The 13,348-nt window shown below is 45.2% G+C and overlaps 1 protein-coding gene across 1 annotated transcript in view; it reads right to left on the bottom strand.

Moving 5' to 3' along the window:
• Positions 1-10,258, bottom strand: part of ST8SIA3 (ST8 alpha-N-acetyl-neuraminide alpha-2,8-sialyltransferase 3) — a 60,466-nt gene extending 50,208 nt beyond the window's left edge. Inside the window, exon 1 of the mRNA XM_084832032.1 lies at positions 10,164-10,258. Coding sequence (XP_084688158.1) covers positions 10,164-10,179 — 16 coding nt within the window. The 5' untranslated portion in view covers positions 10,180-10,258. The remainder of the gene's footprint in view (positions 1-10,163) is intronic.
• Between the last annotated feature and the right edge of the window lie 3,090 nt (positions 10,259-13,348).

The raw sequence follows: 13,348 nt of genomic DNA, 5'->3' as shown, positions 1-13,348 counted from the left end.
GCCATTGGGGTGGGGCATGGCTGTGGGATCCTGGAATTCCGCCCCCTAGGTCCAGCACTAGCCAGTGGAGGCTGGTGGCTCTGACTTCGGTGGGGCCATGAATCCATTCGGGCTTTCAGTCAGAATGTGCCAGAACTCTATCCAAGGTGCTGAATCTGTTTTGACGATAGGGTCCAGCACTTTGGATAGCATGGACTCACTGAAATCAGAGCCCCCAGCCTCCGCTGGCTCTAGCTGCTAGGGGGTTAGTGCTGAATTGCCCCATATTTAGTCACGGTGCTGGTGGTGGTGGTATTTGCCTCTGCCGTGAACTCAGGAGGCGGCCTTAGGTAAGCTGTTATCTTTCAGCCTCAGCATCCCATTTGCAATATGGAAACAAAAATGCTCTACCTTACAGGGCTGTTGTAAGGATATTTTTAAATAAGCAAAACAAGAAGAAAATGTATGAGCAGCACTTGGCTTTAATCCAAGTATGCACGGAAAGGGAACTGCAGCCAATCTTGACTCACTGACTGAGGTAGTTGTGTGATATATGTACATGTTTACCTCAGGCCTAGTTCACTCATGAGGGAGGTGGTAACTGGTCAAACGGTGCTTGGCTTTCTTCACACAGAGCTTTTATCCTGTGATTGAGAGTGCTCCTTCATGGAAGTTTGCGTGGGCTCTTTACATGACACCGTGACCCTCCGAGGCATCTCCTGCACTAAATGCCCTTTGTTCTGTTTTTAAATAGATCGCAGATCATGAGCTATCAAATTACCCCGTTGTGTTCTGCATGAGTTCCCTCCATGAAAAGAGGAAAAGCGGCAAGAAGAGGAGCTAGATCAATGAGAGATAATGGAAGACTCAGATATGGGGAGAAGGAGGGGGAAAGAAAGCACGAAGGAAGTCGTTGTGATCCTGCATTTAAAATGGAAGCAAAAAGCCTAGTTTTAAATGCAGGATTTTAAGATGGTGTAGAGATGCCCCTTAAATGCCACAATCTCAGACAGGGCTGCTGTTTGCATCAATCTCACACACTCTGGCAGGACCTACAGGAACTGATACCTGCCCTGGGCCCTTCAGTGGCAGCTCTGAGCTGCCATGTGAAATTTCCAATAATGCCCTGGAGTGATGGTATGTTGGGTGGCTCAGGGCATTTCATTAGATTTAAATGAGGGCTGTTCAGTGCTGAATGGAAGGGTGGATACCACTGGGTAGGTCTGCTAGAGAGGTTCTGCTGGGTATGGCCACTGAGGAGGGGAGACATTGTGGGGGGCAGATACTAGGGGGCATATGCCAAGGGTCCTCTCATGCCGAGAGGTTCTGATGGGTATGGCCATTGAGGAGGGGAGACATTGTGGGGGGCAGATACTAGGGGGCATATGCCAAGGGTCCTCTCATGCCAAGAGCTAGCCCTAATCTCAGATTACAAGTAAGGATTAAAGTAGTACATCAAGGCAAAAGCTAGCTAGATACTTTTCACTGATAGCTTTCTATGGGTGAAATCCAATCTTGTGTGATCTGATTTCCACTCATGCAATAGGACTTTCCCTTCCTTTCCTCCCCCCGCCCCGTCCCACCTTCACCAGCTCTGGAGCTTCCTACAACACTTCACAGCAGGTTTTGAGGGAGAGGGAGGTGCAGAAGGCAGGGCGGAAACACCCCCTCCCCATTCTGCTAATAGAAGCCATCCATCAGCAGGAAGGGCTAATTGTGTGCAGGGATTTCTCGTAACATGAAGGAGAATGCAGTCATGCAATCCCCCATCTGAAATAAGACAGCCCAGGAATAATTTTACCTCTTCATATATTGTTGGTTTGAAGTAAGCCACAGTTGCATGATACCTCTGAAGGCACACATGGTTTTTAAAACAAGCAAACTAAACTGAGCACTTAAAAAAACCCCACACCATGTAATGTGTGAAGTGGTCCACCAAAGTAACTGTTTAAGTCAAGGCGAATGTCCTTTGCATCGGGACATGTTCCAGAAGGAAACAAAAGGCAGGTTGGTTTTTTTTTTTTTTTTGCTGCACATTCTTTAGACTCTTAAAGTTTAAAGATAGCAGGATGTCAGTAGCTCCCAAGAGAGGGTGGAAGTAAATGAATCACTGCTAGAAACTGAAGGATATCATCCGTACTGAATGGCGAAAAGGAGCCCCGAATAGTATCTTCATTGATTTTTCTATAATTGACACAGAAGCCTGGTTTGCCTTAGGGCTTCTAAACTAAAGATGTGGTGAGGCCCGGTGTACAGGAAGTGGCTTTTTGCTATGACCAGTGCAAAACTGCACCTCAATTAGTTGTCTTTTTCAAAAAACCTGAAACTCCAGTCACGCTCCGGACAAGTGTCTGAGTTGATGGGCCAGCCATTTCCATGGGTCATTCAAGAAAATTAAGCAGTCCTCGTGACGTAGCATTGCTGAAAAATTCAGTCAATAGAGAGCAGATATAGCATTTCAGTGGTACACATGTTCACACAAACACATGAGTGATGATGGCTATTAGAGTGGAGCAGGCCTTTATGAAATTAAAAATGATCCAGACGTTTTCCTACTATCTGGTACTATTACTATGGATTCCTCATATACAGGGCACACCAGTGCAAATTACGTGTAATCCTGTGGATGTTTCCATGGATACATGTCCCACTTGTGCATAGGATTACAGCCTGTGTCCAGTGTGATCGTATCAGTTATGTGCCACTCACAAACTGATCTGATGTTTCAATTTGTATTATTATTTTTTTACTAGGAATATAGGCATCTGCCTTTATAGTGATTCAGACCATTGGTCCACCTAGCCCAGTATTGTTGACACTGAATGGCAGTGGCTCCCCAGACTTTAGGCAGGAGTTTTTCCAGCCCTATCTGGAGCTCCTAAAGATCAAATCCAAGACCTCCTGCATGCAAAGCAGGTGCTTTACCACTGAGTTATGGCCTCTCCCCCCTACTGCTGTTGTGGGGTGTTTTCTTTTTCCTATTAGTGGCTTTGGCACTGTCCTGATTTATGCAAATGTAATCAAATGACAATGAATCGATTTTAAAATCAGATTATTATCAACCCAACAATATTTAACTGGTTGCTGCCAGCCTTGTTTTTCGCTGGGACTCAGTTGCGAGTAGCAAACCCATGTATTTTCAGAACTCACTTGTGGTCTCTAAGTAGTGGTCTGTGGTGGGGACAGAAACACATTTTGCTACACAATTGACCTTCATATGAGTGGTCAGACTTCATAATTTGAATGCTTTATTTTATAATTTTGGGTCCATGCTGTGATTCTGCAAGAGGGTAGAATCTGGTTCCACAAAGAACAATTGACTTGAATTTTTTTAAACATACACACACCAGAGTGGGGGGAGAGAGAGAGAGAGAGAGAGAACAAACACAAACAAGCATGCCCCCAAACCAGGGCATGGTCCAGGTTTGAAAGAGCCCTGGACAAATTGCCTTCTGATGGGCCTTCTGATGTTCTTGCCTTGATGCCAACCCTGCCCAAAATTGGGGACTTATTTCAGAGAGACAGCAAAGTATCAGTAGGTGGGTGGCCATCATCTCCTCTGCAGAACCTGCTTGGAATGTTGCTCTATCATGAGGTAGTACCAGTCTGATAAGCATTTTTGAAAAGAAGAATGTCAGGCACTGTCTTGTAACTTCTGGAAAACTTAGAAATGGCACCACACTTTTGCCACCTGGGAAATGGGAGGCATTTCACCTTAGCATTTGCCTGCTGGTACCTCAGAAGCTAGACAGCAGGCTGAATACATTTTGTAGAGTTCAGGAGTGGGGCTTCAGAAGCCTGGGAAGTTGCTTGTCCCTCCCAATAGCCAGAATGAATGGCACAAAATACTTTTTTTAAAAAAGTGCAGAAGTAGTTGTCCCAAAGAATCCTGGGAATGGTAGATTGCCAAGTGTGCCACTGCCAGGAATTCCTCTCAAGTGTGGCTTTGAAAGAGGAGAGAGAAGAATCCCACTTTAATGACTATTAAGGGCACAATCCTATGCATGTTTCAACAGACCCCCCCCCACACACACAATTCCCAGTATTCCCCAGCCAGCCGTGCTGGGACCTGTTTCAATAGCAAAGAGTCCTACATGCACAGGATTGTGCCCTACATGTTCTTAAGAATACGCAGGAACACTCTCTCTCTCCACACACACACACACACACACACACACTGTTCTTTATTCCCAGATGTATGTATTTATTTATGTTTCATGAATCACACAAAAATCACAGTCTCAAATCTGTATAAGCAGCAGCCATATAAGCACACACTGAAAGTGTGGAAGAAATCTACCAGTTTACCATTCTTTAACCAAGCTGACCAAAATTCAAAAGGGTGGCTAACAAGAGTTAAGAAGTAGCACACTGCAACCTCCCTAGAGTGTGCAGAGCTGTAACTCCAATTCGTTTTAATGATTGTTAAGGAGAGAAGTTGGGCAAAGGGACCTTAGTGTAATAGGAAGGGGCAATGTTTTGAACATCCCCCAAAGAATTAGGGCTTGCCTGGCTGGGGACAGGTGAGTCTGAGGGCACATACTGAAAAGCAGTTGACATGGATTGGTTACCCTCACAAATTGCTTGGAATCCCCAGTCATACCCACAATCAAGCTGTTTATAGACAGAGAAACAGGTGGATTTCCCCCCACTCCTTTTCACTGCAAGCTTAGGAGGAGAATGGAGATTTTGACTCAGATTTTAAGGTGGAGCATAGAATCCTGGTGTGTTAGGTATTCCAGATTAATGAACACAGAACCTGAGGGATGAGCTTGTAAATATGGATTGAGGGAAAGGGATCTCATGAACAATTTGGAGGTTGGCTAGGAGTGGTGGAGAGCAGATAATTGCTGAATGTTTTTGAGGATCTTTTCACAGCTGGAGTTTGGTTGATCTGGGCAATGTTTTACCTGGGCAGTGGTTCCTTGAGTCATGTATTTTCAAAATGGTAAAGACCTGTGGACTGAGCTTACCATCTCAGTTTCATAAGAGAAGGTTATTTTCTGAACTATTTGCTAAGTCAGATGTGAGGAATCTTTATTTCACTCCAAGTGCTGCATTCACTCATTGGTAACATTCTGGGCAACACATGGCAGTTGTGGGCAGGGCCAAGGCCCAAAGTGGGCCAAGTCATGGCTCGAAGTGGCAGGGCCAAAGCTACATACTCCTCCCATTCACACATGTCTATCCATGGACTCCCTCCGTTCACACACACAAAGATTCTCCCCATGCAGCAGTTAGCTTGGCTCAGCTCCTGGCTCCAAATAGAAGGCTTTTTTCAAGGCTGACTGCAGGAGGGGGTGGGCCAAGGAGGTGGCATGGGTAAGTTGGGGAGGCACTCTGGGCGGCATCCAGCCCATGGGCTGCTGGTTGCTGACCCCCACCCTAAAAATCTCCAAAGGTATGACCTCAGAGACAAGCCCTCCACAACTGGATTTGATAAGAATCCTGCTGGATCCATACAAGGATTCATCTAGTCCAGCATTTTCTTTGCCATACTATGGCAAAGGAAATGTCTCTGGGAAGTGAACAGCCCTTCCTGTTATTTGTCCCCAGCATTTCGCATTCAGAGCCATACTGCCTCTGAACATGGAGGCTCCATCCAGCTACTAATCACGAATAGTTCTCTATGTTCTCCAATGTTTGCATGAATTTTCATGTGTTGGCCACTTCAGATACTACCCCATTTGGAAATGGGTGGGGGCGGCTGTGGATCTATACCCAGCGTGCAGAACCTCAGGCCTGGGAGCCAAATTCCAATCTAACTCTCCAGGGGCCCCCAGATGGCCATGGCTATTCTCCTGGTCCCTCCCCCTTTCCCCCAAACACCAATCGTTTGGTGGATGCCTGGTCTTTGTGCAGTTTTAAAAGGTTGAAATGCCTCTCCTAAGGCTTAGCTACTGGCAGGAAGAGCTTCAAGCTAAAATATGCTGGCATTTGGGGCCATGCCCCTTTTGCCCTTGGCACTGCCCCCACTGGAATGTGGCCCCCGAGATCTTACCTGAAACAGAATTCATCCTTCAGGGTGAAGAGGCTCAACACCCCTGACCTATACATAAACCACCTCAGGGATCAATGTACACTATAAATTGGCCTTCTGGGAGTGGTATTGCTAGAGTCTATTAGGAAACAAAATGGGAAGAGGGGATATATACTCAAGTTCCCTTGTGTGGATTAGATACCCCCACCTCACCCCTGCGCACACACACTTTATCCTTTCTGTCACGGAAGGCCTAGAGGACACACCAGCCAGAAACCTAGACATCAAGTTAATCTTCTCTCTCCAGCATGGACAGCAACAGAACATGCTCGACTCCACCCAGTTACAACAAAGTCCAGTGCCACCTAGTGACTACATCTATGTAATGACACTATCCACACACCTTTGGTACTCCCAGTCAGAGAGTGATTCTAGATTTGCAGGGGGGTGAATTTAAACTGCCTACCCTTGCTTTGCACTCACTCCCTTGTAGGACAATCAAGCAATTTCTTCTTTATTTAGGCTAAGGCTAACATTAGGTATGGAGGGGCTCACCAGATATTTTCAGTTTACAACACAATTCTGCCAAACCACACCCAGGTGCCTGCCCTGTGCACAGATTTCCACATCAAAGGAACTGGTAACACAGCATGACAGCATACTCATCCAAACAGATTATCAGCCAGGTCAGCTCTGGTAATGCTGGTCATCAAGGTAGTTGAAGGGAGGAGAAATCGATTAGGGGATTGAAGTGGCTGCAGGATCAAATAATGTGGGAAGTGGGCAACCTTTTTTTGTGTGTGTCAAGAATCCAACTCAGTTCAAAGCACCCAGCAAGGCAGGGCATATACAAGGAAGCAGAGTCAAGTCTCATGTGAGTTTACATCAAGTCCAGTGCAGTCCCATCCAGTCAGGTCAGATCAAGTCCCATTGCATCAGGTCAGGTCTGCTGAATAGCAAGGCAAGATTAGACCAAGCAAGGTCATTCAGAACGTTAAACAGTGCCAAGTTAGCTGAGACTCAGTTAACCAGAGCTGTTAACTCAGCAACAGCCAAAGGCTTTCTGAAGCCTTATAAAGGCCAGGAGCTATAGACCTACAGTTAGCTCCACCCCCTTGGGAAAGCAGTTTGCTTCTTAAAGGACCACTGCCTGATTTTGTAGCAGCTGACTCCTATGGGGATGGTGAAGGCTGTAATGAGGGAGTCTCCTCTGTGCCTGAGCAGTCAGGTAGAGGCATGTATTCTGACCTGGAAGGCCTTGGCACATCAGGGGTCAGTTTAATGGAGGGAGACTCCTGCCTCCAAGTTCTCTTCAGAGCCAGATGATGGACTAAGGCTGGGGAACATGACATCACATTCTCTTGGGGATAATCTGTACACCTGTAATTCATGGGGTGCATCTGAAAATGTAATGAGTTATTATGGTGAATTCAAATGTGTGTTATGCAAGCCCATTTGTAAAGGATTTGGGATTGTCTGTGGTGTCATGTTCAGCATTTCTTCTGTGGCAAACACAGCTCGGCTGCCCTAATAGCATAACAGACATATTAACTGTATAGCACTTCTAGAGTGTTGCAATCTGCAGATTGTTCAGGCAGCTAGTTGCATTTTTTTTTATCATCTAGAAACAATATTTGCTCATGTATTATGGACACAGGAATGAGGACAGTCAATAATAGATACAGAAAATGATTTTGCACCTATTTTCTGCCATGTAATGTCCTCTCCCTGCAAAACCCCAAAGCAACCTTTAGTATTGGCTGCTAACATGGAATCCAGATTTATAATTCCAAACCAACTTTAATTTCAGTGCCCCCAAAATATGCAGTAGACTCTCTCCAAAACAATTTCAATGAATGGGAAAAAATTGGGAAAAAATCTCCCCCAGCCAAAAAGGAAATAAAATAAAATTCAGATATGACTTTGCTTTGATCTTCATTAACTTGGTGAGGCAGACAATATTTGGGCCACCTGGGGCCTTCCTCAGTGCAAAAGATCTGATATGACCTGTGCAGTCACTGAGATGCCTGTGCAATTTATTTTAATGAAAAAATGGAGCCACGGGAAGCCACTTCCAAATGTGATCCACATCAGGGAAGTCAGCTTCAGTTTTAGAATTTACACCAGAGGGAATGGAGTAGCACCTGATAGCAATTGCTGTCTTCGTGGATAACCGCATTTATCCACCTATTAGGGTTATAAATATATCCATCACTGAAACAAGGCACAGGGCATTGGTGCGTGCAATTTGAGTCAAACATTAGTAGTTCCATCACTTCAAAATCTCCTGATCCAACAATTCCAGTGAGATTTGCCATTTCCTAATATATTTTTTTTTAAATAAAATCACGACATCATTTTAAGGGCTTCATAAATTTAATCAATGTATTCTCGTTCTACCTGGCAATGCCTTGAGCCCCACAGACAGAAAGCAGCACATGGAAATATAAATATAATATAGAAATACCTAATAATATAATATCACAAAGGCAGGGAGGGTACCACTTTTTTCTTTTTAACCACAACTTGATTAAAATTCTGGTAGAGCCACTGAGAGGCTAAATAATATTGCATTTGGGAGTGGATCCAGCCTATGAGTCTATGGTCGCCCATTTGATTCCTAGAGGATACACACTGATTGTCATGTCTGACCCTTACTGTAAATTGTTGTTCCTTTCCCTCCCTGCTTTCTTTTTAGGTTTGATGCAATGCTTTTTATGGTTAGATATGATGATTTATATTTTCTTTTTCTTAAAAAAAAAACCAAACCTGTTGTGAATGTTTGAGGAAGCCAGGTAAAACGAGAATACATTCTCAGGACCTGGTGGTGGCGATGATGGCGGTGGAAAAGGTAATGGCAGAGGAGGAGAAGGCAGTGGTGGTGGAGGAGGTGGTAGCAAGGTAGGGGCATAGGGGGGGTGAAGTGGGATTTGGCCATCCAAATCCCGCTTCGGGTTCAGGGCTGAGTCGGGTTGGGAGCCTCCCAAATCAGCCAAAATTGAATCGGGTCCATCTCCGAAGCCACTAAGTGGCTTCTGCATTGTATCAGGGTGGTACAGCCTTAAATTAAACACACAAAAATTAAAGAACACAAAATGGCTTCTGCAGGTGGTATGGAGGACCAAAAGGATCAACACTAGCTTTCAAAGAAGCTTATGACTCCAGGCACCATTTTGTTTGCAAAAATTTATATTTTTTACATGGGATTCTCCCCAATTTTGGGGGGCCACACTGGAGGGGGGGAGCTGAGGGGGCCACATATGGCCCATGGGATGCATGTTGCCCATGACTGCTCAATGAGATTGGAACTCTGACCTCCTAGAGGGAAGAAACCAAGCATTCTGGGGTTGTTCGGGGGGTGGCAGGGAGGGAGTGTTGGAGGATCCAAACCCTCTCAACCCCCATCCTAAGCCATCTCAGTTTCTCACTCTCTGGGAAACATTAAGATGCACTCAAGAGTGCATCTAAATGTTTCCCTACCATTGCCAGGAATAGGAGGGAGTGATTTTTTCCCCATCCGCAAAGAAAAATACAATAAGCCCTACCTCTCTCCTGACTTCCATCCTGCTGACAAGAGCTGATGGGGCACTGGAAGGAGCACAGCCTAGTAAAGGATTGCTCTCTTTTTTCTCTCAGTGAACAACCCCTTTTTCATTTCATAGATTCCCCCCCCCATTTTTTTTAAATAGGGGAAATAACATCATTGCACCCATTTCATCCTGCCTTTCGGTGTGTAATTCACAAGGCTTATAATTACAATTTCAAATTGGGACTGTGATGTAGGAAGGGGAACGGTTAGACCCTCCCCTCCCCCCCACTGTGGCCTACATCCAAATCCCCCCCCCCCCCATAGCTGCTATAAAAGAAGAAAACAAATCCTGGCTCTCCCATGTAACATGTAGGGTGGCTACTTACACAACGTTCCAAAAATGGAAAGGCAGCACCCCGAAAAAGGACACAGGTTGGCATATGCTGATTTATATTATGGAGAGATGCAGATTTAGCAATAATGCCTATAATTTCAATAGAAATACGATAATCTCACCATAGTGCAGAAGACGGTCGCCGGGGGACCTGGGCAGCCGGCTGCTCGATTTGCTATCTAGGGTAACTCTTAACTGTCAACTGTCATACCTTAACAGTCATTCCCCAGCTGCTCTTTTCCACCTAGCTAGAATCCCCGGATAATCAGACTTTAACTTACCTGCTCCAGGCCCCATCTAAGATTGTTCAAAGTGACTGTCTCTCTCTTCCGCTTCAGAATGTTGCTGAGCAACTACTACACAGGACTTTGACCATAACAAAAGAAGGCCTCAGGCCTACTCAGATACATGGTTGCCTCCCAGAGTCTACACAAAGTAAACATGACAGAACAACAATAGTTATACACAGGAATTTCTTCACAATGCGTCTTTGAGAGAAGGGGCCATTACTACTGCCCTTCGAAAGGTAGTGTTGCGATCTCTGCTGAAAAAAAAACCACAAAACTGTTGATGGGCAACTTCAAGGCCCAGATCTTCCTTCTGATGGCCAGACCTTCCAATAGAGGCTGATGTAATGTCGGACACATGGCCACCCTAACTCCTAGACCAGTCTTCCCCAACCTGGTGCCCTCTTAGGCCATGTCCAATCATCCCCAGCCAGCATGGTGCACCCTCCTGGGGCTGATGGGACCTGTAGTCAGCACAACTGGAGGGCACCAGTTGGGGGGTGGGGGGCTGTCCTAGAAATATTAAATCAGTGCTGGCTCCAGCTTTTCAGGGGCCTTTGGGCAAGACCCCCTCAATGAGCCCCCTCTCTCAGGGAACTGCGCTACCTTTTCATTGCCGTTGACTCCAGCTGCTCTTACTCCTCCTTTTCTTTCATATCTTTGCTACCACTTGCTTGCTTGACAGGCAGACAGCCGGCGAGCAAGGAGCCAGGGGCATCTCCTCCTCCTCCCCCTCGAGGGGATTTATCTGGTATTGCTGCCTCCTGTTAAAAGGCAGTTAGCAGAGAAAAACAAAACAAAAGGCAGAACAGCATGAGTGTTTACCAGTCCCGTGTGCTCACATAAGGCTAAAGAAAAGGTGACCACACTCTTCTTTAGTGAAGAAAGAAAACAGCTTTACTCACAAGTGGGGATACTGGAGAAATTCAAGACAGACTAAAATGAGCTCGGGTTTCTAAGAATCTGACCTGCAGAATTTGCTGCAGAACGACCTCCTCATCCAGTGTGGAGTCTATGGACTTCTGGATTTATTTATTTATTTTTTAACTTTCCCAAAATTTACACATATTTATTCATAGGAAAATATGCATGTTTCTGCTGAGAGTGGTAAATATCGGCAGGGAAAAGTTGAATGGAATGAGGGAAAATACACTAAAAGTTAATGTACTAAGGTAAGTTATGTAAATTGTTGTGATCCCTCTTATGGAATTATTTGTGTATTTTCCCACTCAGCAACAAAAGATTGGAATCTGTCTGTGAACGGACAACAGAACAAAAGGTGCCTTACAATCCGTGAAACACAGAAGGAGTGGATTTTACACAATATGTACACAAGTATTCTTGCACATAGAACATAGGTACAATATAAGGTTTCAACAGGGTTTGTTCAGTCTATTTCTTTGTGTTCTACAACACCGGTATGAGAGAGAGAGAGAGAGACAGAGAGATAGAGAGAGAGAGAGCAAGCCATGTGCTCCCAGCAATGAAGGAAGGGAGGGAGGGAGGGAGGGAGGAAGGGGAAGGACGAGCAGGAAACCACTGTAGGCTACAGAGAACCTAAGGCTACTAATGGCCATGCATTAACTTTCTGCAACACTGCCCCCTTCCTATAACTTGCAGACAAGGTTGCAATATTCCCAACACTTCTCACTACCATCATTGTCTGGGCCACAGTGAGACACAGATGATCAAGCAGATTGCAAAGAGGAGAAAGAGCTCTAGGGGTTCTTGTTAATGGGCCCCTGTTGGGGAGTGGGCCCTCAGCAGGTGCCTCACCATATCTACCCTTGACACTGGGTCTGTATGAAATGACCTCAGTAGCCTTGTATCAGGACAGCACAGATGCCCTAACCTGAAGCACAGTGAGACAAGAGAAAGGGAGTTTTAGCCTGCATACAGCAAGATGGAACAGAAGGTCAAAACAAAGGTTCTCTGGTGTGTACCAGTATGAGGCAAGGTTTTAGATCATCAGAGAGGAAAGGCAACAACCTTTCCTTCTGTGAAAAAGAAAATGCAAGTATACTACATAAAAGAAGTCAACCACACGCATTCACTTTGAAGCTGGCCAGAATTTAAAAATAAAATCCATTGAGCCAAGCATGCACTTAAGAAAAGTTCTTGTATTTTGACTTATTCATAAAAAAAAACAGGACAGCCCTTTTAACTCCAGAGGGAAGTTGTGCTTTGAAGATTTGCACCCTCGAAAGTGAACCCTTTTAGGACTAGATTTCCCTTTGATGCTGGCGATATAGCCTCAAAGCAGCAATGCTTAAAATAGGATTGCTGGGTTGTTGTTCTTCTTTTTAAAGAACTCTTTAAAACAGATGCTTGTCAGTCTTTGCAGGGGTGTGAAGCCCTATGAATTCATTATTAGAAGCAGTTTTATTAATTTTCTAGCTTTTACTGTTGAGACTACTAGCTTTGCTGCTTTTGTACACTCAGCAAACAAGCCTTCCCTTGGGAAGCATGCAATAAAGGGCTTGCTTGCACTCAAATAATTGTCTTCCCTTTAAAATCTTCAAGTCATTTGGTCTTGCAGAGTCAGGGGCTTCTACAGTAAAGGTGGAGTTGTGACTACAACCCTATGCATACTTACTTAGAAGTACGGTCCACTGTTTTCAATCAGGCTTGCTCCCTAGTAAGTGTGTTTATTTACTACATTGATAGGCTGCCTTTCCTCCAAGGAGACCTATGTAGTCCTTCCCCTCGCCAAATGTTATCCTATCAACAACCCTGTGAGGCAGGCTAGACTGAGAGATAATGACTGGCTGAAGGTCACCTAGGTGGCTTCATGGCTGAATAGGGATTTCAACCTGGGTCTTCTCAGTCCTAGTCTAATGCTCTAACCCAGGGGTAAGCAGGTTGGTGCCTTCCAGATGTGTTAGACTACAACTCCCATAATCCCTGGCTATTGGCCATGCTGTCTAGGACTTATGAAAGCTGTAGCACCAAACACCTGGAGGGCACCAACCACCGCTTTCCCAAACATGGTGTCCTCGGGGGATTACATCTCCCATCATGCTGGCTGGGGATGTTGGGAGGTGTGGTCCAAGACTTCCAGAAGGTACCATGTTAGGGAAGGCTGCACTAAACCATGTTGGCTCTTGCACAATTTTGGATTGCAGTCCACATCTCTACTGTCTCTGCTGCTCTCTTTTCAGTGCCAGGCAAAGGCCTTC

Source organism: Heloderma suspectum, chromosome 2, assembly GCF_057233095.1.
Source record: "Heloderma suspectum isolate Gila_16-S chromosome 2, 16-S_ref, whole genome shotgun sequence".
In the NCBI taxonomy this organism is placed as follows: Eukaryota; Metazoa; Chordata; class Lepidosauria; order Squamata; family Helodermatidae; genus Heloderma; species Heloderma suspectum.
This window is presented reverse-complemented; position numbering and strand designations above follow the sequence as displayed.